This window comes from Gambusia affinis, linkage group LG04 (genome assembly GCF_019740435.1).
Source record: "Gambusia affinis linkage group LG04, SWU_Gaff_1.0, whole genome shotgun sequence".
In the NCBI taxonomy this organism is placed as follows: Eukaryota; Metazoa; Chordata; class Actinopteri; order Cyprinodontiformes; family Poeciliidae; genus Gambusia; species Gambusia affinis.
In genome coordinates this window covers 14,719,131-14,741,547 of record NC_057871.1, presented here as the reverse complement: position 1 = coordinate 14,741,547, position 22,417 = coordinate 14,719,131, and the positions used below count along the sequence as shown (strand labels likewise).

The 22,417-nt window shown below is 38.5% G+C and overlaps 2 protein-coding genes across 2 annotated transcripts; one reads left to right on the top strand and one right to left on the bottom strand.

The window, feature by feature from the left end:
- The first annotated feature begins 242 nt into the window (after positions 1-242).
- Positions 243-14,878, top strand: smu1b (SMU1 DNA replication regulator and spliceosomal factor b). Its single transcript, XM_044113933.1, has 12 exons — positions 243-772; positions 1,894-2,104; positions 2,955-3,107; positions 3,201-3,317; positions 4,794-4,916; positions 5,350-5,469; positions 5,728-5,844; positions 5,980-6,107; positions 7,735-7,861; positions 8,983-9,144; positions 10,971-11,123; positions 11,311-14,878. Exons 1-12 carry the CDS (start codon positions 600-602, stop codon positions 11,407-11,409), a joined length of 1,683 nt encoding a protein of 560 aa, XP_043969868.1. The 5' UTR covers positions 243-599; the 3' UTR covers positions 11,410-14,878.
- On the bottom strand, positions 14,071-22,411 carry dnaja1 (DnaJ heat shock protein family (Hsp40) member A1). The gene is made up of 9 exons (XM_044113934.1): positions 22,308-22,411; positions 20,949-21,100; positions 20,648-20,840; positions 19,222-19,326; positions 17,707-17,934; positions 17,502-17,616; positions 17,195-17,310; positions 16,944-17,044; positions 14,071-15,714 (listed from the first exon to the last, which is right to left on the bottom strand). The coding sequence occupies exons 2-9, from the start codon at positions 21,078-21,080 to the stop codon at positions 15,481-15,483; spliced, it is 1,224 nt and encodes a 407-aa protein (XP_043969869.1). The 5' UTR covers positions 21,081-21,100; positions 22,308-22,411; the 3' UTR covers positions 14,071-15,480.
- Positions 22,412-22,417: the final 6 nt, after the last annotated feature.

Genomic DNA, 22,417 nt, shown 5'->3' with positions numbered 1-22,417 from the left:
CATTACAGCTGATGGACGAGATTTGAACCTTTGTTGGAACTTTCCCTATTAGATTCAGCTTCAAAAACGTAATAACTCCTTGATCCTGATTCATGATATCATGATTTTAAGTGGTTGTGGATTAAATATAACGGAGCAGAAGTAAACAGATTAGAATAAATACCCTCGCTGAAGTGACCGCTAGATGATGAATAATCAGTTTACTGAGACTTAAAATTCACGGTGTGTTATGAGACAAAAAAAAACAAAAAAAAAAAAACACGCAACCTCTCTGAGAGCATTATCTTCCATTAAGGACAGGTGCATCCAGCTCTGCATGGTGACGTACAGGACAGGGATGGGGGTTTTCCATTAGAGCGATTAGAGCTGGAATAATAATGTTCCTGCTGCCGCACGCTTTAAGCCACGAGGATGAGGTGCTGATGCTGCTGTTGTTGCTGGGACTGCAGCAGCCGCATCCCGCTTCTCCCCGCACTCAACGTGCTCGAAAACATCTGTAGAAAATCTCTTTGCGTCACAGTGAGGGAGGCGCAACTCTGACACTCCTGTGTGCGTGCCGGGGGCAGTCCCACGTTTGGGGCCGCCGCTCCCCTCCCGTGATGAGCATGCACGAAAAGCAAGAGACGGCACGTGCGGTGGGTGGTCTCCGACCCGCCGTCTTCACGTGGCTCCAGCGAGAGGCGCTCCGAGCCAAGCCTCCACAGCGTCAGTCCGTTGCGGCAGCGGCAGGAGACAACATCCCAAACATGGCTGTGGAGCTGGAGCCCACTGAGTAAGTGCACTCCTGATCCTCAACCTCAATGCATGAAAAATTAGAGAAAATGTACATTTATATCACGAGAGAATACACAGAATAGGTTATAATGCCTAGTTATATTTCGTGTGTTAACTTGTAGTAATATTTAAAGTCAGTTAGGGAAAAAAAAAAAGAACGAACGAGCCCTTGGTATATAGTTATGTTTATGTAAACAACAACACTGCAGAAATTGTAGTTTGTGCTCACATGCTTGCACAAAGCCATTTGATCTTTAAGTCTCGCAGACACAGAGAGAATTGGTTATTTTGGCTGCCTACATCCATGAACCACATGTGCCTCTTGATCTAATAATTGCTCCTCCCCATGTAGATTTTTTTCTCTTTCTGTGTTGCGCTTGGTAATTTGTATGTATGATGGCAATACTGTGCGTTGCTTTTATTTTCTTACAGAGGATATATTATATGTACTCACGACATGTTTTAGAGGCGTTATAGTTGATGTTACACTATGAAAGTCTTCATATGCCTTGAACATTTTCCCACATTTTGTCATATTATATGCCCAAACTTCAGTACATTTTATGGGTTTTATGCCAGGGGCCAACACAAACTACAAAATAAGCGTGAGGACGAAGGGACATTATATATTATTTTCAAGTTTTTATGTTTTTTTACTGTTAAGAAATATAAAAAGTTTGGCATAAATCTTTACAATACTTTTGCTGAGTTGTTTGGGGTGTGTCTACCAGCTTTGAGCATGGCAATTAAAACTTTTCATCCACACAAAAGAAATTAAAACAATATATCCATTTCCTTCATTACTGTGTTCTTCTTTGTGTTTACCTATCACAAAACCTCCATAAATGTACATTGTAATGTAAAAAAATTCTAAAAAGGTGAGACAGGTATTTATACTTATTCTCTACTGCCTGCAGGTGCATGTTTCTGGGCAAAAGTGATGAAGTAGATTCTTGTTCAGCAGATGGCGTTAAATAGGACACAAATCCACATGTTTGGAAAAGAGTCACTTGTATCAAACGAATTTCAGATATGATGATAGTCCGTTGTGTTATGTGAATAAATCAATAAAGGGAAGTGTTTAAAGTGCTTAGAGATTCGTCTTCTCTGTGTCTGCAGTGTGATCCGTCTCATCATGCAGTACCTCAAGGAGAATAACCTCTACCGCACGCTGATGACCTTACAGGAAGAAACCACAGTTTCTCTCAACACCGTGCAAAGCATCGAGAGCTTTATAGAGGATATAAACAGGGGCCACTGGGACTCTGTTCTGCTGGCCATTGAGTCTCTCAAGTTGCCTGACAACACACTGATTGACCTCTATGAACAGGTGAGTTGTAGTTTGCTCAGCAGATAACCTGTGAGTGTATTACAATGCCTTGAAAAATACTGAACATTTTCCCACTTTGCCACATTTTAGCCACAAGCGTCAAAGTATTCTAATTGGATTTCATGTGGCAGACTGACACCAAGTAGTGCATAATTATGAATTAGAAGGAGAAAAATGCATGACTTTAAACATTTATCACAAAATAAAAACCTGAAAAGAACATCAAATGATTGTTTTCATTACCCTTCATTTTGATACTCATAATTAAAATCCAAACTATCCAGTGGCAGTACGTAATTTACCCTATGTATAGAAGCAACTGTTCAATTTGACCTCAGAGATTTTGATAGTAAACATGGCTAGGTGTTCAATAATGGATAAAATTGTGGGGAAGTTCAGAACAGTGTTAAGTTATTTAAAAAAAACAACTCCTACAGTTTGAAGATGATAGGGAGAAATGTTCACTACGTCATGGAATGGAACAGCATAACTCCAAACAAAACATGACTGACCACTTAAACGCTAAAGCCTGGTGAGAAAAGCATAAAAATTCATTCTCTGGATTTGGAAAGCATGTCAAGACATTTCCCTAAACACTTGACACTGTAATTGTTTTGGAACGTGGTTCTACAAAGCATTGACTAAGAGCTATACTTGTGAAAAAATATTAAAATGATGAATAATTTTCATTCCACCCTACATTTATGCACTACTTTGTGTTGGTATACAACATGAAATACAAAAATGTTTGTGGTTGTAATGTGACACAACATGAAAACCTTCAATGGGCAGTAGTTCTTTTTCAAGACACAGTAAAAGCGTCTCCGATTACCATCGATCTTCTCAACAGGTTGTAATGGAGCTCATTGAAATGAGGGAGGTGGGTGCAGCCCGTTCGCTCCTCAGACAAACTGACCCGATGATCCTGCTGAATCAGACCGAGCCAGAGAGGTACGCCCATCTGGAGAAACTGCTGACGTGTCCTTACTTTGACCCTCGAGAGGTTAGACAATAAATATAGTGTTTTACCTTCAAGCAAAAACAATTTGCGTGAGGTGTGATGTCCAAGCTGGAGCTCCGTTCTCTGTCACTGCAGGCGTACCCAAAGGGCAGCAGTAAGGAGAAGCAGCGCAGAGCCATAGCTGAGGCTTTAGCAAGAGAGGTCAGTGTGGTGCCTCCTTCTCGCCTCATTGGACTCCTGGAACAAGTCAGCGTGAGTTCAGAGATCAATATTCTTCTCAGTACTCACTCTAATTACATGCCAGGGGAATTCGAGTTATTGATGTGCGCTTCCCCTCGTTTTTGTCCTTTTTTATTTTGTCCTACTGTTATAGGACTTGTTGTGTGTGCCTCTATGCTTGCCATTAAAGACCTCTGTCATCTTTTACCTTGGATGTCATCTAGGCTCGAATGTTTAGAGAGATGACTTTTGGACTCCAGCTGCGGCTGCACAGGGACAAATAATAGAAAGTGGTTACTCTCCGGGTTTATCCACAGGAGGGTTTTCTATTGGATGATAGGGAAACACAGTCTCTAGGAAGCTGTACAGGAAAGGTCTCTTCTTGGAAATGTTTGTGTGAGGATTTAGGTTTTTCTCTGTGTTAATTTAGGTTTCTGTGTCGTTTTCGATAAATTTATTCTCTGTGTTGTCCTGTCTGCCCCTCGATTGTTCCCAGCTGCGTCTCGTTTCCCTGATTACCCTCTGTGTATTTAATCCCACCTGTGTTCCTTGTTCCTTATCGGGTCTTTGTCTGATCTGTCTAGTTGTCCTGTCAAGTCTGGTGTCTTATCTGCTGTCTAGTGTGACCAGTTGCTACTGGTTTTGAGCCTTAGCCTTCTGCTCGTTCTGTGCTGCCTGGACTTGGATTATTATTTGTTTCATCATGAAATTCATCACTTCATTCTCAACAACCTGGGTCCTCAGCGCCTCCCTCACCACCTTCATAACCGCACATCATGACAGTTTGCAGAGAATATGTCTCAAGAATATTTGTAGGTAGTCAAACTGGCAGTGTCCACAAAAACAAGACAAAAGATGTAAAAAAAATAGTTTCACTTGGCACAGCTGATCAGAACTTTTCCTTGTGGAAAAAAGGTTCTTAGTCTTTGGATCAAAACTTTTAATTAAACTTGTCCAAGGAAGGAGATTTTTTTCATACACAAAGACTACTTCAAAGTACTTTATATTCTTAAAAAATAAAACTATTATTGTATTTTAATCAATATTCTTAAAATATAATAAAATAATTGTATGAAAGAGATGGCAATTGTGCCTTATAGAGCAAAATTATGACCAAAAAAAACTGGGTCATGAGTGTAAAGTGTTATTTTGGGAGATGCTCGACTTTAATTGCATCTGAATGGATCCAGTGTCTTTTCATCTTTAACTGAAGTAGACTATATTATGTGAATAAAACAGCTTATTGGGCATTTATTTATTTTCTCCCATGTTGAGCACCTTGTTGTTATCTGTGAACCAGTCCTCCAGCTTTTTTAATATGTTCCCTGAACATTGGCCAATAATTCATATGAATAAATCCTACCAATTCAAACTGAATGATCATTTTTTTCCCCTCATGTGTAGTGGTGTGAACTGCAACGGACTGAGCACACAGCCACACCCATGAGGTGTTCCAGTGCCCTTTATGGTATTACAGCTTTGAGTTTTGTGTTGTTTTCCCTGTTGCAGTATATAAAGCGACAGATAAATCCAGGTTATCTTTCCCCTGAAATGACAATCGACACATCGACAAACAAGGAGCAGAAAGTGGAAAAAGAAAGCTTTCCATCTCAGCTGTACCGCCACATAAAGGTAATCAAGAAAAATCAGCACTTTTCTATGTTGGTCCATAGGAAACCGCTCGGACAATAAATATATTAAGTTGTGCTTTCTGGTCAATTTCTTATCAATTCACTTATAAAACGTTGAACTTGTTTTATAAGTGAATTCATCCACTAGACGTTCTGACACAAAACTAGTAGCCTTGTTCACCTCAGGACAACTCTACCGGTCAGTTTGTGTTCTCAGTGCTAGATCCTAGGAGCTCATTATTGCTTTCCAGTGACAAAAGTGTTAAGAATGGTCAGCCCACGCTGCTGCAGAGCACTGGAGAAGTATATTTCTCCCTGAGGATGACTGATATTAAATTTTGTTTTTGTTCTGTGTTTAACTGTTAATCCTGTTCTGCAAACTGTTGTTGTGGAAGAAGCATCTTATGTCATTTTTATGTGTTTTAAATGTGCAGTTTGGACGACGTTCACACGTGGAATGCGCCCGGTTCTCTCCTAACGGCAGGTATTTGATCACCGGATCAGTGGATGGGTTTATCGTGTTCTGGAACTTCAACAGTGGAAAAATTTGTAAGGTAAATGTTTTTCACATTTTTAGACATGTTCCCTTTTAATTTTGTTACGATGAATAGTAATAAAGTTGTTTTGCATTTGTTTGAATAACGTTTATTACTACGCATTACCCAACTTCTTACAATACAAGAATTCAGGATTATAATTTCAAAACCATTCTTGTGATTAGTGGTATGCTTTAGGTCTGTGTTTTTTAATGTTCCTATGTCATTTATGGGTCTATGTGTGCTGTGCATTTGTGTATAAATGGCATCCTGCAGGATCTCAAGTATCAGGCCCAAGAAAGCTTCATGACGATGGACGATGCTGTGCTGTGTATGTGCTTCAGTCAAGACGTAGATCTACTCGCCACAGGAGCTCAGAATGGCAAAATTAAGGTCAGTTTGGTCAAACAGTGTAAGAATCCAGCCGATGTCTTCTTGTTAGAGTCTCAGCTTTGGTATGTTTATTTGAATAGAGAATATACATGTTTCTAAAACATTGAAATATGTCATTGTGTATCGATGACAAAGGTGTGGAAGATCCAGAGTGGCCTGTGTGTGCGAAGGTTCGAGCATGCTCACAACAAAGGTGTGACTTGTCTGAGCTTTTCAAAGGACAGCGACCACATCCTCAGTGCCTCATTGGACCAAACCATAAGGTGGGATATCACAGCATCCACAGTGAGCTCAAAGCCACACCACATATCTATGTTGACTTGACAAGTTAAGCAGTGCAATTAAAATTATTGTATGATTCATATTGGATGAATATGTGGAAAACATTACATGCCATTGCTAAGTATGGTGGAGTACCCATGTTGCTGTGGGTCCTTTGTCTTTAAAAGACCCTGGGGACATTTTTAGAGCATATGTCATCATGGAGTTGTTAAAATACATAAAGAAAACACCTGGTGGATATTGATCTAAACCATACAGCAAAATCATCACATAAAGGTTTCAAAGGCCCCAGAATCAACCTTCTGTCACGGTCGTCCCTGTCCTGCATCCTATAAAACACCTGCCAGTTGGTGAACTTAAAAAAGGATTAAGAAGAAATCAGGACTCAGTGATTTAGATTTTTATGTTGCGTTTGTATACACATATTGCAGGCATGTGCATTATATACATAACACTTAAAGTATAACATCTAATGGCAGAAAAGTTTGACTAAATTTGAAAATGAATTCTGGTAAATGTAGATGTATAAAAAAGATAAAACTGAAGTGGAGCAGATAAGCATTGTTCTTTGGAATGATCAGATTTCTGTGATTAAAAATTGATCATTACAACGGCCTTAATTCTGAAACTGACTTCCTAAAGCAACCAAACATGAGGTGGGAGCTTTGTTCAGTTTCTGGAGTCTTGTGCAGAAGCAGGCTTGTCTGCAGTGGGAGGAAATAGAGAGATCTAACTGACCTGAAAGATGATTCATAAAGGTTTGGAAGATGCACATACAGACATCGGCTCATGAAGGACGGCAGGAAGATGGGTGCTTTATTTTATTTTATTTTTTTATCAGTGTTTACTTTTACAGCCCACTGTAAATTCATAAGAAACGAAAGAGTGGGTGAGCAACAAGTTAGGAAAAAATGCATGAAAAATATTCAAGATGTTAGTGATCTTCAGTTGTGGTACTGTGGTTTAATGTATGACTCTTTTCTGAAGTAACAGGCTACATGCATATTAATAACATGAATGTAAATATGAATCCAAACTAAAGTAACTATACACTTTGCACAAACACAACTTTCAAAGTGCAGAATTAGCATCTGTAATCACCGATTTTAATCCACGTGCATAAGCAAATTTGCAAAGTTGCAGTGCCTTCAAAGTATTCGGCTTGTTCCAGACTTCCCCTGCACACAAACACTGACTCTCCTTTCATTTTGAGGGGCTGAATGTTATTTCTGACTCCTGGGGGGTGTGGGCTGAGCCTCGAGTTGGAGGCACATGTGCTGTGTGGGTGCAGCTGAGGTACCATGTGCTCAGGCACAAAGCAGCAACGTGTTCCTCCACCTCACGGATCCTCAAGTCGAGAAAATTCCTCACTAGGAGTGAGTCTTCCTACATTTTGAATCAGTAAGCGTGAGGTGTTTTGTCATGGTTTAGCTCATCTGCACCCATTCACTCAGCAGGAGCTAAAAATAACTCAGTGGCTACACGTTTTGTCTGCTTTCAAGAATAATCCGCTCCTCCAATTAAACAGAGTGGGGGAGGCGGGGGGTGTTTTTTTTAAAGCAGTCATCGCTTTCCTTTATGTCACTCACTTTTCAACATCATTTTCAGAATCCATGAGCTGAGGTCAGGCAAGACGCTGAGGGAGTTAAAAGGACATTCATCGTTTGTAAACGATGCGTGCTTCGCTCAGGATGGTTTCCACATCATCAGCGCCGCAGCCGATGGCACAGTTAAGGTATGATTTACATAAACGGTCTGGGTCCACACTCAGTTATGCCATATTAAATGTAATTTCTGGTTCCTGTTAAAAGTTATGCAATCATCCGGGGCATAGATATAATATTTTTGGAGCTTTTAAGGATGATTTGGTACAGAAAGGAATGAATTTACATCACACAACTTCAGGAACTTTTAAACACAAGAGTTGGATGCACAAGCTTGAATTTATTGTAGATATTTATGAATACATCCTTAAATATACTTAAACAACCTAATTAATATTTGGTCTGGACCATTTGCACATTGTCCACACACTTATTTAGATTCCTGGTAAAAGTCTGCTTGGCAGAGTTGCCATAGATCACAAATTTCCTCAGGTCATTCTGAATAAAAGTTTTCTGGACAGATTATGGAAAATGGATGTATTTTAACCAGTGATAAATAGTTTAAGCTGAATAAACCTTAGAAAACGGTGCCAACCGTGAAGCATGAAGTTGTTAGAAGGTGTTTGTTTCCCTGCCAGCCCTGCAGTGGTGGAGTAACGAAGAACTTCTTCCAAATTCTGCAGGTTCCCATCAAATTAAAAGTAGAAACTTTTAATTACTGTGTGTTCCAACTGGTTTGATTGGAATAAAATGTATTTTTTTTTGTTCCAAAAACTTCAATTAGCTTAATTAAAGTTGGCTAATTAAGCTATTGAAATGACTCCAATCTCAACTCCACTGAATAGCTGTAAGAAAACCAACTAACTTGACTTAAATATACAAATCCTAAAAAGAACAGTGGTTAAATATTCAGGCAGGATTATGACCAAACTTTGTTGATGGATACAGAAAGTGTGTGGCTTATCTGCAACTTGCTAAAGGACATTTTGTGTGTGTGTGTGTGTGTGTGTGTGTGTGTGTGTGTGTGTGTGTGTGTGTGTGTGTGTGTGTGTGTGTGTGTGTATGTATATTTCTGAGCCTGTCTGCACAATTATGACCCAGTTTGGATTAGAGAAAAGATATTCACACTTGCACCCAGTTCTTGTTTTAAAAATGTCACTCGACTGTGTTTGGTTCAAATGTGTTTATGGCAAAAATGAGTTCCTTTAAACTTCTGACTAGAAGTGTTAAGATGGAAAATATTTCTTCCCAGATTTGGAACACAAAATCCTGCGAATGCATTCACACGCTCAAATCCCAGTCAGTGACATCAGAAGTCCCAGTCAACAATGTGATTCCTCTTCCCCAAAGGCCTGAGGAGTTTGTGGTGTGTAACCACTCCAGCACCGTGGTCATCATGAACATGCGCGGCCAGGTGAGAGCATCAATTGACTTTGTGGATTTTTAAAAAAACAATCAGTGGTGAAAGCATCTGTCTTTAGGCTGCTAGAATTTTTTTGAACATGCAATTTATCTACAATTTTACGATAAAGGCATTGTAATAATGCAAGATTTCTGTATTTTTCAGATAATGTTAAATAATCTATGGAAAATAATCAAATCCATAAGCTTTACAGGTTTGAAACAGTCTGATTTTTTACTCTTCTCCATAGAAATTATTAGTGATTTTATTTATTTTATTTTTTTTAAGTAATTGGCTCTAAAAGCAATAACGAAATCTGATCCTTTTTCAAAGACTGACATATCCTGCTAATCGTTTCTACTAGTGTTAGCATAAATAAATTTAACATACAGCAGATAATTTTTCGCATTTTATATTTCTGCTGACATTTAGACAAAATAATGATTCTCTTAATATGCAAAAACTTGTGATAATCATTTTTGTGACAACGTGTCTCAATGTGCAACTCAAGCTGAACAGAGCAACTCCCAGCAAATGTTTTTCTCAAGAGATGTAGAAAACATTGCCTTCTATTTAAACCATACGAAATACATCAAGATGTCTTACTCAATGAACACAGGTAGTTATGCACAAAGACAAAACTGTGTCTGCTAAATTGCTGGGGCGACTAAAACACAAGTTGCCAATTTTACATGTTGAGGCAGTTTTATTATGGCTTACCTGCGTTGAATTTTTGGGAGATTAATAATTGTTATCTGGTCATGGTACCTTCCTCGTGACAGAAAGTGGCTAATTAACAAAACTGCAGCTTAAAATCGATGCGAGGAACACAGATAAGCAAACAAATGTAGCGGTCTAGAAAGGCTCCAGCATCTCATATTTTCAGGGTTTCAACAAATACTTTATATCAGCATGGATATGTCTTCATTTTCAAGACCGTTTCCCAAGAGTTCTCAGTGCAAACATGGGTGAATGGACAGAGATAACTAAATACAACATTTATACAGTGAAAAAGCAAATAAAAATACACAGCGACTGTGGCTGTGTGGGTAGACTAGTCGTCTTGCGATCGGAAGGTTGTAAGTTTGATGTCGATGTGCCTCTGGGCAAGGCACTTAACCCCAAATTGCATACCAATTTGTGTATTGGTGTATAAATGTCTGCGCGTGAGTGTGAATGGGTGAATGTGACTCCACTGTAAAGCACCTTGAATGGTCAAAATGACTGGAAAAGGGCTAAATAAGTTCAGCCCATTTACCACAAATATTCTTGAAAATAATTTTATTTTTCCATCCATTAAATAAAACTTAAATCAGTTTTCCACAATCTGCCACAGTCTTTAGGAATACAACAGTAACGTGTATCACAGCCCTCCTGTCATCTCCATTAAAGATAATAAAAGTTTGAAAAGTGAATTAAAATCTAATTACTGTCTAAAGTTTTTTTGACTATTAAAGTATTGAAGCTTTCAACGAAGTTGTGTACTAAACACTTAATGGGGAAAAATAATAAGAAACAGTTATTAAAGATATCTGTTATGTTTGTCCAGCCTCCCAGGTGTCTGCAGGATCTTCTTTTGTCATGCTTAGGTTTTTAATTACGTCTACAAGGAAAGCAGAACAACAAACAAACTTCAATAAGCTTAAACTTTTGAGTGAACCTGTTCTAAACAGAAAAATATGATTCTATTCTGCAATTTCAGGAAAAAAGTCTTTATCCCCTAAAGTGACAGACGAGTTAACATTTAAAACAATTTATAACATTTCACTCATCTGGTCCTACCATTTTATGGCGTGGCTGTTGCGGAAAAGTTAATTTCCTTCCTTCTTCCTCCTCAGACAGTGAAGACTTTCTGTTCAGAGCAGCCAGAGACAGCAGGCTTTGTGTGCTGCACCGTGTCACCCCACGGGGAGTGGATCTACTGTGTGGGGGAGGACAGTGTGCTGTACTGCTTTAACTACACGACAGGGAGGCTGGAGAAAACGCTGACTGTAAGCCCCTCTGCTCGCACCCAACAATTATCTGTGAGAAAAACCGCTAGTGGGCCTCGACACACTATTTTGCCGTCTCATTGTTGTGCTGACATCTTTCAGCAAGTGCAGTTAGGGAAGCTGGATGTCTGTGGGGGGTTGGGGTGGGTGAGAATGTGTATTGATCTGCATTTCTCTGCACCCATAGGTTCATGACAAAGATGTCATTGGCATCGCTCACCACCCACATGAGAACCTGATTGCCACGTACAGCGAGGATGGCCTGTTGAGGCTGTGGAAACCCTAAGCTGTCACCTGCATCCTGCTGTGGGGGAGCTAGGCAGTTGTTTGCAAAGTTCAAAAGCATTCAGATCAACTCAAAGGGATAGTTCAGAATTTTTCATGTGAATTTCTTTAACAATCCTGCACCGATATCTCATCTGCAGTACGACAACTTCATCTTCATTTATTATAAGTCTAGATTCGTCCTAAAGGATGAAGCTGACGGTGATTATGAGTGAAACCAAAGTGGACTTTGTCTTTTTTCCCCAATGTATTGTGTTCACTGAATGCTCATTTGACCTTCAAAATCAGAAGATAGAAAATAGAATTAGAAAAGCAATGCTTGAGTACAAGCAGAAGATCTCACTTTAACACAAGCTGCAGGTGTGTCTGGTGCACATTTAGTTAAAACACACTCTTTCTTCATTTAGTGAAGTTACTCGTAGTGGGTAGTGTAGCGAGAAATGTTACTCAAGTAAGTGTAGCGATGCTTCATGATAATATCACTCAAGTAAAAGTAAAAAAGACAGAGTAGTAAAATTATTCCAATAACAGTTCTTCCCCCCCAAAACGTTACTCATATAATCGTATCTTGGTAGATGTAACTAGCTACTGTCCATCTCTGCTTTTAAGAAAGCCTCACTTCAAAAATCCTGAACTATCCTACTAAGAGTAATATGGTGTTTATTTTAAACTTTTTTATATTGATACAAGTCTCATTAAAGTGAATTTTACATTTTTAAAGCAAGAAGTTCAAGAATTAAAGAATCAACAATGTGTTTCTTATTTGCCTTAATATTTAAGGTTAAGCTAAGTCTTTAACTGTTTTTAGTTATGAATATTTTTTACAAATATATATATATAAACTTACCATCTGACAGCTGTGTGAACTTTGTCAACTCTGCCTAGGACCTCCATGATGCTCTTTGTGAGTCCAACTTCACTAGTGCCACTTGAATCCAACACTCTCATCTCTTCTGTCTCTAACAGACATGAAAATGCACGGTGGTGAACTGTTGTGAGATTATTTACAATAGAGACTGCCTAATGTTTGGGCATGAATAATATCAGGTATTTGTTGCTTTCCTGGCTTTGGTTTGTAAAGATGCCTCCCTTCCCTCCCTAATTTGCTCTGTGAATTATCTGCATGCTACCTCAGTTCACCGCCTTGCAGGGGATCTAGAATGATTCAGATATGCATGCTTAAAAACGGCACAACTCACCAGACGTCCAGTCTGTGTTCTGTCTGCAACTGCAGCATCATTTTGTCGTACTTTCCTGTGCATGCGTACACGTACATGCCCGCAGGTGAAAGACTGTCCACTATTTATTACGTGGGATATTATTTGTTACTGTAGTGTGAAGTCATTGCACTCTATTTTTTTGTATATTTGCTATATTGTGAATTTCACGCAGTCTGCCACAGGGAGACAAAAGAAGTGCAAATAAATTCACACATTCAAAATTGCTGCATTTAAGGTCCATTTGTAAACTCAAATTAGTGTCAAGTTTGTTCTGTAATTAAAGTTCAGTTGCTTTTTTCAATAGAATGGGCAGAATTTGGAAAAGAGCACAAATCCACAAATGGGATCAAATAACTGATTGAGTTTGTGTGAGTAATATGGGGTGCTAAAATACAGTTAATTAAAATAACTTGTGATATAATCACATTATTTACTTCACCACACGTTACGATTTACAAAATGGTTGCACAGACACAACAGTGAATCCCACTGGCTACGGTTTAAAACATTTTAGTTGACAGGCTATTATTGATACCAACAGCTTGCCATACAGGAGAATCAGAGTTGAGTCAGAATACACATTGAGCGAGCGAACGTGAGATTTAACACAGCCTTAAAAACACACACACCATAAATAGTTGAGTCACAACGATGCGCTCACATTAATCGCCCTGTGTTCCCAGGTGGGGGCGCAAATATTACACCATAGAAGGGCAACAGTGGGAAACGTGAGGGTGTAAAAACACACAGACCCCCTGCTGTCAGAGGAACAAGCCAACAAGGCCACTTCTTTAGGCATCCATGTCAGCAGGGGGAGCCAACGCACACTTGAAGCTTCACACAGAATATACTTCTTATTGAATTACCTTGGATTTAAATTAAAATTGCCAATAGTTCCTAAATGCTTATTTCTGCCAAAAACCTTTGTGTATTTTTGGGTAACATTTGTTAGTGAGAATAAGAAGTGGGCTGGTTCCCAGCATCAAGCTGCCAAAACCTTTCTTCAAATCCATAAAAGTTCCCCGTCATTCATTTTCTAGTTTGTCCTTTAAATGAGATAGCTGTAAGGAGTGTAGACCAACAGTGCACTTCCCTTCCCCCACCTGTTGCTAGATGAAAGGAGCCCATCACACTTTTCCTCAACAAGGAAGATTTCTTGATGGTAAGAGTGTGTTGTGGAAGCCAGAGGAGCAGAATCCATCACTCTTGTCCAAGATAACTCGTGTGATAATGAATGTACAGTAATATTTTAGTAACAGATTGTAGCTTTTATCTTAAGTAAAATTAATTTGATGTTATACATTTTAATGTTTATGTTAATATTATGATTCTTTGAAACTCAAAGTTGCACATTGAAAATCTCACACCAGCTTGTGACCATTGTGAACTTTTGCCCAGCACTACAGCGTGACTAAAGTTTCCCAGATATCATCGCAGATCAGTTTAGTAAGACCCCAAAATGATATTTATTAACAAAACATGATCACAAACATTCTTGGTCTAAACATCGATTAAGTTAAATTAAAACTTTTACCTTCTCAGACTTTCAGAAACAAACCTGCTGTCAGAAGCAGATCTCTTCTAGGTGCCCGAACGCAACGGTCATACAATACTCAGGGAAAAGATCGTCACTTAAACTAACACTGCATAATCAAGTTACTTCAAGTCGAGTTATGATAAGGCGTTGAAACAGACACACACACACACACTTCAAACTCCCCCCATCTTAAATCCCTCCCTAACCTCCCAAGATGTGATCAGGTTGCACAAGAATAAGACACAATTATTAACTTCGGTACCAACATCAAAACATCAAAATATGCAAAGTTCTACTTTGACTTTTCATCTCAATTCCACGTGAATGCAATATTTTCTTCTGATTTCAAGACCATGCATTTACAGAGAGGATTCTGGCACTGGTTAATCTTTCTTTGACAACGTAGGTACAACAGGCACTTTATACCCCTGGGTATTATTATTATTTTTTTTTTTACAACTGTTGTAACAAATACTACCAGCATAAAACATAAATTAACATTACCAGTTTGTCTTCAAAGTGTCGAGAAAACAGTTGCTGTCAAGGAACTGGAGGGTTTAAAACATCTGCAAATTGTTTTCTTTTGTAAAATAATTTCACATAGAAAACAGTCCGACATCCAACCCAAGACAGTAACTGAGCCCAGCAGAGGTAAAATACTAAAGTTAAATATTAGTTTCAAATATCTACAATTTAGTGGCTTGAACCTAAAACAGTACTGCCCCCTTTCTTCAAACTCACATCTTCCAGTCATATTTTTAAAATTGTTTTTGAAATGTTTTAAAATAGCCCTTTAAAGGCTAAACCAGCAAAAAAAAATAAAAAAGTATCAAGTATCAACATAAATCTGCCTTGTCCTCCATCTGAACTTTGGGTCCTCAAAAGCAATTAACAGAGTCATTAACGAGCTGTTCACAACCACAGATTAAGCAACACGACACAAAAAAAAAACATTTTTAAATGAATGTTGGCATCGGTTTTAGTGTAAATGTAAGTGGAGTTTTTCTTTTCTTTTAAAGACGCTGTGATACCAGCCCTCATGTTTAACCACAGTGCTTCAGAAAAAAAAAAAAAAAAAGAAAAAGGAAAGAATTGAAATGTGGTCCCATAATGAATGAGCAGTCCAACATCGAGCCCAAAACCAATTAGTTGGGAAAAAAAAAAAAAAAGAGTGAGCCTGGACTCTTAAGACTGAGCTAGAGGGGAATTTCAAACTAAGACAGAGTTAGTGGACGAGAAGGTGTACAAACTTTTAACAAGGTGCATTGCATCAGAAATGGGGAATTTTGTAAAAGGCAGAGTCTCAAGCTGGGGTTTAAGACGTGTGGCACTGAACGCCCCCGGTGCTGGTGTAGTCGTCCTCGTCCATGTAGTAGTACTGATGTCTGTGTCGTCTTCTGCTCTCCAAGTCACAGTCCTCCAGGTCAGCGTAGATGTAGAGGTCCTCGTCCATGCTGTCCGTCTGCTCTGTGTCCATCTTTCCGGGGAGGTAGCGCTCGAGCTCCTTCAGCTTCTGCTTGGGGAGGAAATTGGCTGGTGGGAACACCACCTAGTGGACATAAGCAGAGTACGGAGTCAGGGAGGCTGTATACACACCCCTTGTATAATTGTTGTTTTGAGAACCTTTAAAAAAAAAAAAAAAAAAAACTTTTTTCCCTTCTATATTGCAATTATGCTGAACGTTGCTCCCGTCTGTCACATAAAATCCTGTACGACTCAAACAAGAATTACTGTAGATGTTTCCTCAGATGTGTCATTTTCACATGCATAAAATCCTAATTTATTCTTGCCCAGTCTGTAGTGAAAAGATGCAAACAGGGTAGTTCAGAACTACCCTGGGATAGGAATATTATTAACTTCTGCACTCAAGACCTTAGTTTTGATTTACTTCACAAGTCAAGCCACTCATAACTTAGCAGCGACGGTAATGCGAACTACAGCTAGCATGACATAATCTGTAGGCCTGTCACAATAACTAACAGAAGTATCACAACAGTAATGGTTAGTCATTCCCCACAATCATTAGTTGGCTGTGTTATGTTCATATAATCACGTAAATGTGTTATTTTAGTTGTTCTTGTTTAAAGTCTTTGGTCGGAGCTTCATGCGTTCATTCTCCCTGTAGGATCAGAAACTCATTGGCGTCACTAAACTGGGACAGACCTCAATGTTTAAGCCTCGCCAATATTTTTAACAACTGTCTGCGGTTATTGCTGTCACAAAAAAGCCATTTATCAATTAATATCCTAGTAAATTAAAACAACCATCATTTTCATTCGCATAGAAATGTTCCATTTGTTTGTTTTTTTTTTTTTTCTTGTCTCTTTCTACTAAAGACTGGATGAGGCAAGGCTCAAGTCTGGTGCTTTGGTGTCAAACTAGCCACGTGAATAAAAATGTAGTTTTTGACAGACTTCAGAATCACTTTATCTGTTGTTTCAATTATTTTATGCATTTTGGATATTTAACTTTTCTTCCAGTGCCAGCATTAAATGTTTGTTTGAAATGAAAGTTTCTTTCTCTTTTAGAGAGCACACTAGCATTATGCTATTGCTAATATATCATTTAAAAATGATCTCAAAATAACAATGTTACCATTTATCTCACTTACTTTAACATTAGTTATTGTGACAGGCCTACAGATTATGCCAGGCTGGCTTTAGTTAGATATTAAGCCCTTTTTTTTACTGCCTGATGCTCTGTGTCAGTCTGCTGTCCAGGAGCAGGAAGGATTAGTCTGCTTTTATTGAAGTGAAAGTAAAATCCTACAGGTCTTACCGAAAAGTGAATAATGAGTCGTCCTTTCTCAAAAGGTCTGCGATACATAGGCATCCCCTCGTTGAGGACACACTTGGTGTCTCCAGGCCTGATTAGTTCCCCTGTAGTTGGAAACAGAAGGAGATCGGCTTTAGCAAACTTGACAGGATGTTCTATCAAGAGTCTCTAATCGCATTTTTCATTATTAAACCAGATTGTCAGATGAAATCTGAGAAATCCAGGTTGCAGCGCGTTTTGATGGGTACATTTACCTGGATGAGACGTAATGAGGAGAGTCCTGCTGTCCAGTGTTTGAACCGGCCTCTTAAAACCACACAAAGCCTCAACCAGCTGCAACTCCATCGACATGAGCAGGTCTTCTCCTCTCCTGACGACAGAAACAAGTTCAGCAACCGAGGTCATTTCATTTTGACGTTTCTGAGCAGACAACACACTAAAAGATGCTACTATTCCTGTCTCACTTGTGTCGTTTTCAAATTTTGTATACATATTGTTGCAACGCCTTATAATGTAAGCCTCGCTAAACTAACCTACAATGTCCAGAAAAACATTTTGTACCTGGTGAAAAGTGCATGTTCCTGCTGGTCGAGGACGATTATGATATCACCTGGTTCCAGCCCTGGCTCCTGGTCCCCTTCACCATGAAAAACTATTTTCTGCCCATCTTTCATTCCTGTGAAAAACATCGGCTCACGTGTTCAACCGTCAGTCTCAGCAACTTCACGGCACTTTTTGATTTTTAAACAGACTCATTAAGTCACACCTTTGTCAACGTGGACCTCCAGAATCTTTTTCTGTCGCATGATCTTGCGTCCTGCGCATGTTTTGCAGCGGTCCTTCTGGCTGACTCTCTGTCCTTGACCCTGACAGTTGTGGCACACAGTGGACACCTGCTGCACCATACCTGGGAGTAACTGATGCATGCGTACCTGCACGCCCGTACCATGGCAGGACATGCACATCTGTGCAGCTCCTTTACGACTTCCACGACCTGCCATTGAGGAAAAGGGAAAAAAAAATGTATTAAATAAATCATCAGCACTGTGGAAAAATATAGACTATAAGCACATTCTTGACATGGGATAGGAGTGGCATTTAAATAATCATGTATTTAAATGAATTTTGTGGGAATTTATGTGATGCACCAACATATATTAGCACGTAAGTATGAAGTAGAATTGAAACATTTTCAACATTTTTTTTTTTCCCCACAAGCAGCTCAGGAATTTAAAAACAAACAAGAAAAACGTTTTGTCACCAGCTTGAAAGGTTGTTGCCATACTAATTGAATTCAACAACATTTTGAACCTGTTCATTAATTACTTGGTTTGACATGTTGTGCAGCTACGTAAGCCAGCGAGTCTCTGGTTCAATCCACCTGTCAAACAGTTAAACTTCCATCATTCCAGAAGCACACAGGCCGCCGAGGAGCAGGAGGAGGCCTCAACCTTTTCCTCAGATAACGACTCCCTTGTGTGTTTTAATGATTCGGCTGCTGAAAACATCCCTGCTTTTCAATGCTTTCACAGATTCTCTGCCAAAGGTAAACTTTAGAGACATGGTGGAAACTAAAGGTCATTCTGCGTCAGAGTGATGACACAACTGTAGATGAAATAGGGTTGTTAACCTCACACGCAGACGCACACAATATTCCATGAGCTTGTGAGTTATAGCAGGCGGAGAATCTGAAAAGGGCAGTTTGTGAAGGCGACTGTGTGAACGCCGATCCGCCGCAGCATCAGAAAAAAAAAAAAAAAAAAAAAAAAAAAAGGTTTTCAGCACCACATCTAGCTTTTATATAAAACAGGAGCTACTATGGATTTTCTTTCTGTTATTAAACATCAATACCTAAATTTTATTTGCTCTGCTGTGTAATCTATGCTCATGACATCAACTAAGAATTATAAAATGATTCCTGGTGACAACACAATGTTTGTCTTATGAGATCGTAAAAAAAATGTCTAAGCATTAAATCAATATTTTGGACAAAAAAAATAAATAAAAAAATCTAACTTCTAACTGCTTTAATCTTCATAACATTGTACCTTTAACATTATAGAAGAAAGGTGTTTTTTCTTGGTTGAGAAATTTGGAGTCTTACCATGACAATGTTAAGTTCATGCCACAGGTGGAATAGTGGATTAGTTTTCGTCAATAATAACAACTGCTTTAGTTTTGACAGTAAACAAACATTGTCATTCAATGAATAAAACAAACTACTTTGTGTGCAAAGAATATTTTTGTAAACCTCAGGACTTAAAGCTGCAGAAGTGTTTACCTTCGCATCTCTCACATATGCAGTTCTTCTGTACAGAAAGTTTTCTTGTTGCTCCGTTGTAAAGATCTTCCAAGGTCACAGTGATTTGATGAACTATATTCTTTCCTGTGGTGAAATAATACACATCACTGCAATACAATTCACAGGCTTTGGGTATAAGATTCACAACAATAATGCACCTTAATGTCTACATAAAAGGGCTTATTTTTGCGCAATAAATTGGAAAATATTTTAGACAATGTAGATGCATCATCTAAAGATCTGCCACCAACCTTTGATTACTATCTGTTATTTATTGGATGCAAAATCCACTTTGTTCTTCAATTTTCTAGGGTCAGTTTACTACTGATATCTTGTAAAAAAAAAAAAAAAACCTCAATTCTTACATGAGTCTGTTGAGCGAGGCTTCACAAAATATTTTATAGTGATAGTGAGTTGTATACTATTACCAGGGTCTCTATGCATCTTTATTACTCTAAACTTTCCAGACTCAAATTTACAACATTCTCCATCAATTTTCAGCCCATTTTAACTGTATAAATACGAACATTTAGTACAGATATACAGAAGCTATTTCAACAGTGGTTTGGTTTTATGTATATAAAATGCAACCACCAAGAAAAACAAAAATAAATGGAAGGAAAAAAAAGAAGAAAAAAAAGAGAGCAAGAAACAACCTTTCCTCGTGTTTTTTCTAATTTATCTGCCAAGATTCAGCAAACATCATGGTTTTCTACCAAACATCTATGAAGGAATGAATCCACTAGCGATCCAGTATAGTGAGAACTGACGACTTGCGTAGCACCAGCTTATTTTCATGACAATACATCTTGAGAGGGGCAGTAGAATACCAGATGGAACACTTCAGAAAATATAGCTGTTTCTCAACATGAAAAAGCAGCACATGCAAACGTCTGATGGGTTCATCACTCCTCTTTCTTAATGTTCAGAAGGAAGAAAATATGACATGTTTGGGAATTACTAAAAGCTAAAAATAAATCCTATGAGAAACTTTTTGAAGGCTACAGTGGCACTAACCTTCCTGTTCTGTCCTCTGCTGGCAAATGTTATGAACTACATTACATAAGAATCCTATTGTTTGCCCACTTCTGCATACCACTGCACATATCAGCACCAACCACCTTTAATTTATCTGGCAGATAAATTAACTGTTTTTTATTTGTACTGTTCATTATTAGATCATATTTTACATTTTAGATAATCATGAAACAATATTTTCCTTTCTCTTAATAGAAATTCTGATTTACAGTACAGACCAAAACTTTGGACACGCCTTGTAACTGAACTCAATTACAAGGCGTGTCCAAACTTTTGGTCTGTACTGTATATTATATAGAAATACTACGCAGCATTCACTTCATGTCTTCGGGAGCCACTGTGAGTTTTTCCAAGCATTTGCTCTCACCTTTTCGTTCTCTGTGCATTCGGCTACCTCCACCGAAAAATAGGTCAAAGATATCCATGGGTGATGTGAAACCACCGCCACCACTGCCGCCGCCTGTTCCTCCTTCTTTTATAGCCTTTTCACCTCCACGGTCATACAGCTCTCTCTTCTTGGCATCTGACAGAACCTCGTATGCCTGCGAGATCTGTTTGAACTTCAAGGAAAATAAAATAAATAAATGTAAAAAATAAAATAAAATCAAGACTAAAAAAAACCCGCCATAGCTGCTGTGGTTATTGATAATAACATCAAGGGGACAAACCTTTTCCCCTTCAGTAGGGTTTTTGTCAGGGTGATACTTCAAGGCTAATTTGCGATAGGCTTTTTTAAGTTCATCTGGAGTTGCATTGGGTTTCACACCAAGTGTGTCATAAAAGCCTGTTTCTTTCACCATCGTTGCCTCTTTCAGATGATCTTAAGAAACGGAAAGAGAGAAAAAAAAACACATAAGTGTCAAGAATCACATCTTGAAGTACCCAATGAAACTAACTTAGCCAAAAAACATATTTTGTCTGTCAGTGCATGGCTACATCAAAGTACAAAAAAAATTAAAGAAAATTTCAAAAGACAATTTCTGTAAAAATTTAATTCTCCTAGCCTAAATTGAGTGTTTCTCTTGACAAATTCAACTCTTCCAGCTCAGACAGAATACCCACATACGACAGGCCATCCAGTACACACAGCACCTTGTCCTGTTCCAAGTGTTTTAAATGCTAGTAAACCCCACAGGGAGTGAAACAATGTGGGGCTTTTTTGGACACAGCTTGCTATGAACATTTGAGCTCTAGTCAGAAACTCCAAATGTTGTGTGAAATTACCAGGTTGAAGAAAAAAACCATACTTTATGGTAAGGAATGTGAAAGCTTGGGCTAAATAAAATGACTGTTATTCTGCACCTAAAATCAAGCCATTCATGTAAGTTTGTAGAAAAATCAGACAGCAGTACATAAGAAGGATAGAAATTAAGCATTTTTTTGGTGATGTTCCAGGGAATGTTAGCCTTAAAATGCTGTAACTTAACGTTTGCATACTTTAAGTCCTCCTTAGGTTTTTTTGTTTTGTTTTGGTTTTTTTACAACACAAAGCAAATAATTTTCACAACAAATTGATTTCCTTTTTGTTTGTTTGCCAAAGATTCATTCAGGAATGATTTGGTAGCTATTGGTCGCTGTATTCATAAATCAACAAACGTTACATGTTTCGCGTTAAGCGATTTATAAAATGTGTCACACTGGTCTCTAGTCGTTAGGTTGAATCTGGGTGCCAATTAAGGCTTAAGTTTCGATTCATAACAACAACATTGGTGAAACTAGTTTTGAGTATTCCCTAGATATAATATAGCTGGGGGTTTTTAGAAGAAAGATTCCTGGGCAATTACAAGTGTTTTTCTACGATTGTATATAATTTAATGTGCCTGAGTATTAACCTTCCACACAATCGCAGGTTAAACCGCTGGTTGGATCGGCATATAAACTGAAACTGATGAGGCCCTTTGTAGCTAATTTAGCTACTTGACCAGGTCAAATCTAAACTGCTAGCTAGTATGCCCATCTGGCCTTTGGGCAAGCTAAGCACAGCTGACAGTGACAAAAAAAACGTGTGATAATAACTGTTTTCCAACCTTAAATGAAGACAACAAGCGGCAGCCTCACAGAAAGCCTTTCTTCCAGAATCTTCTGACCCGCGTGCCAAGCGAAAACACACCAACCCCGTTCACGTTATAATCTCGCG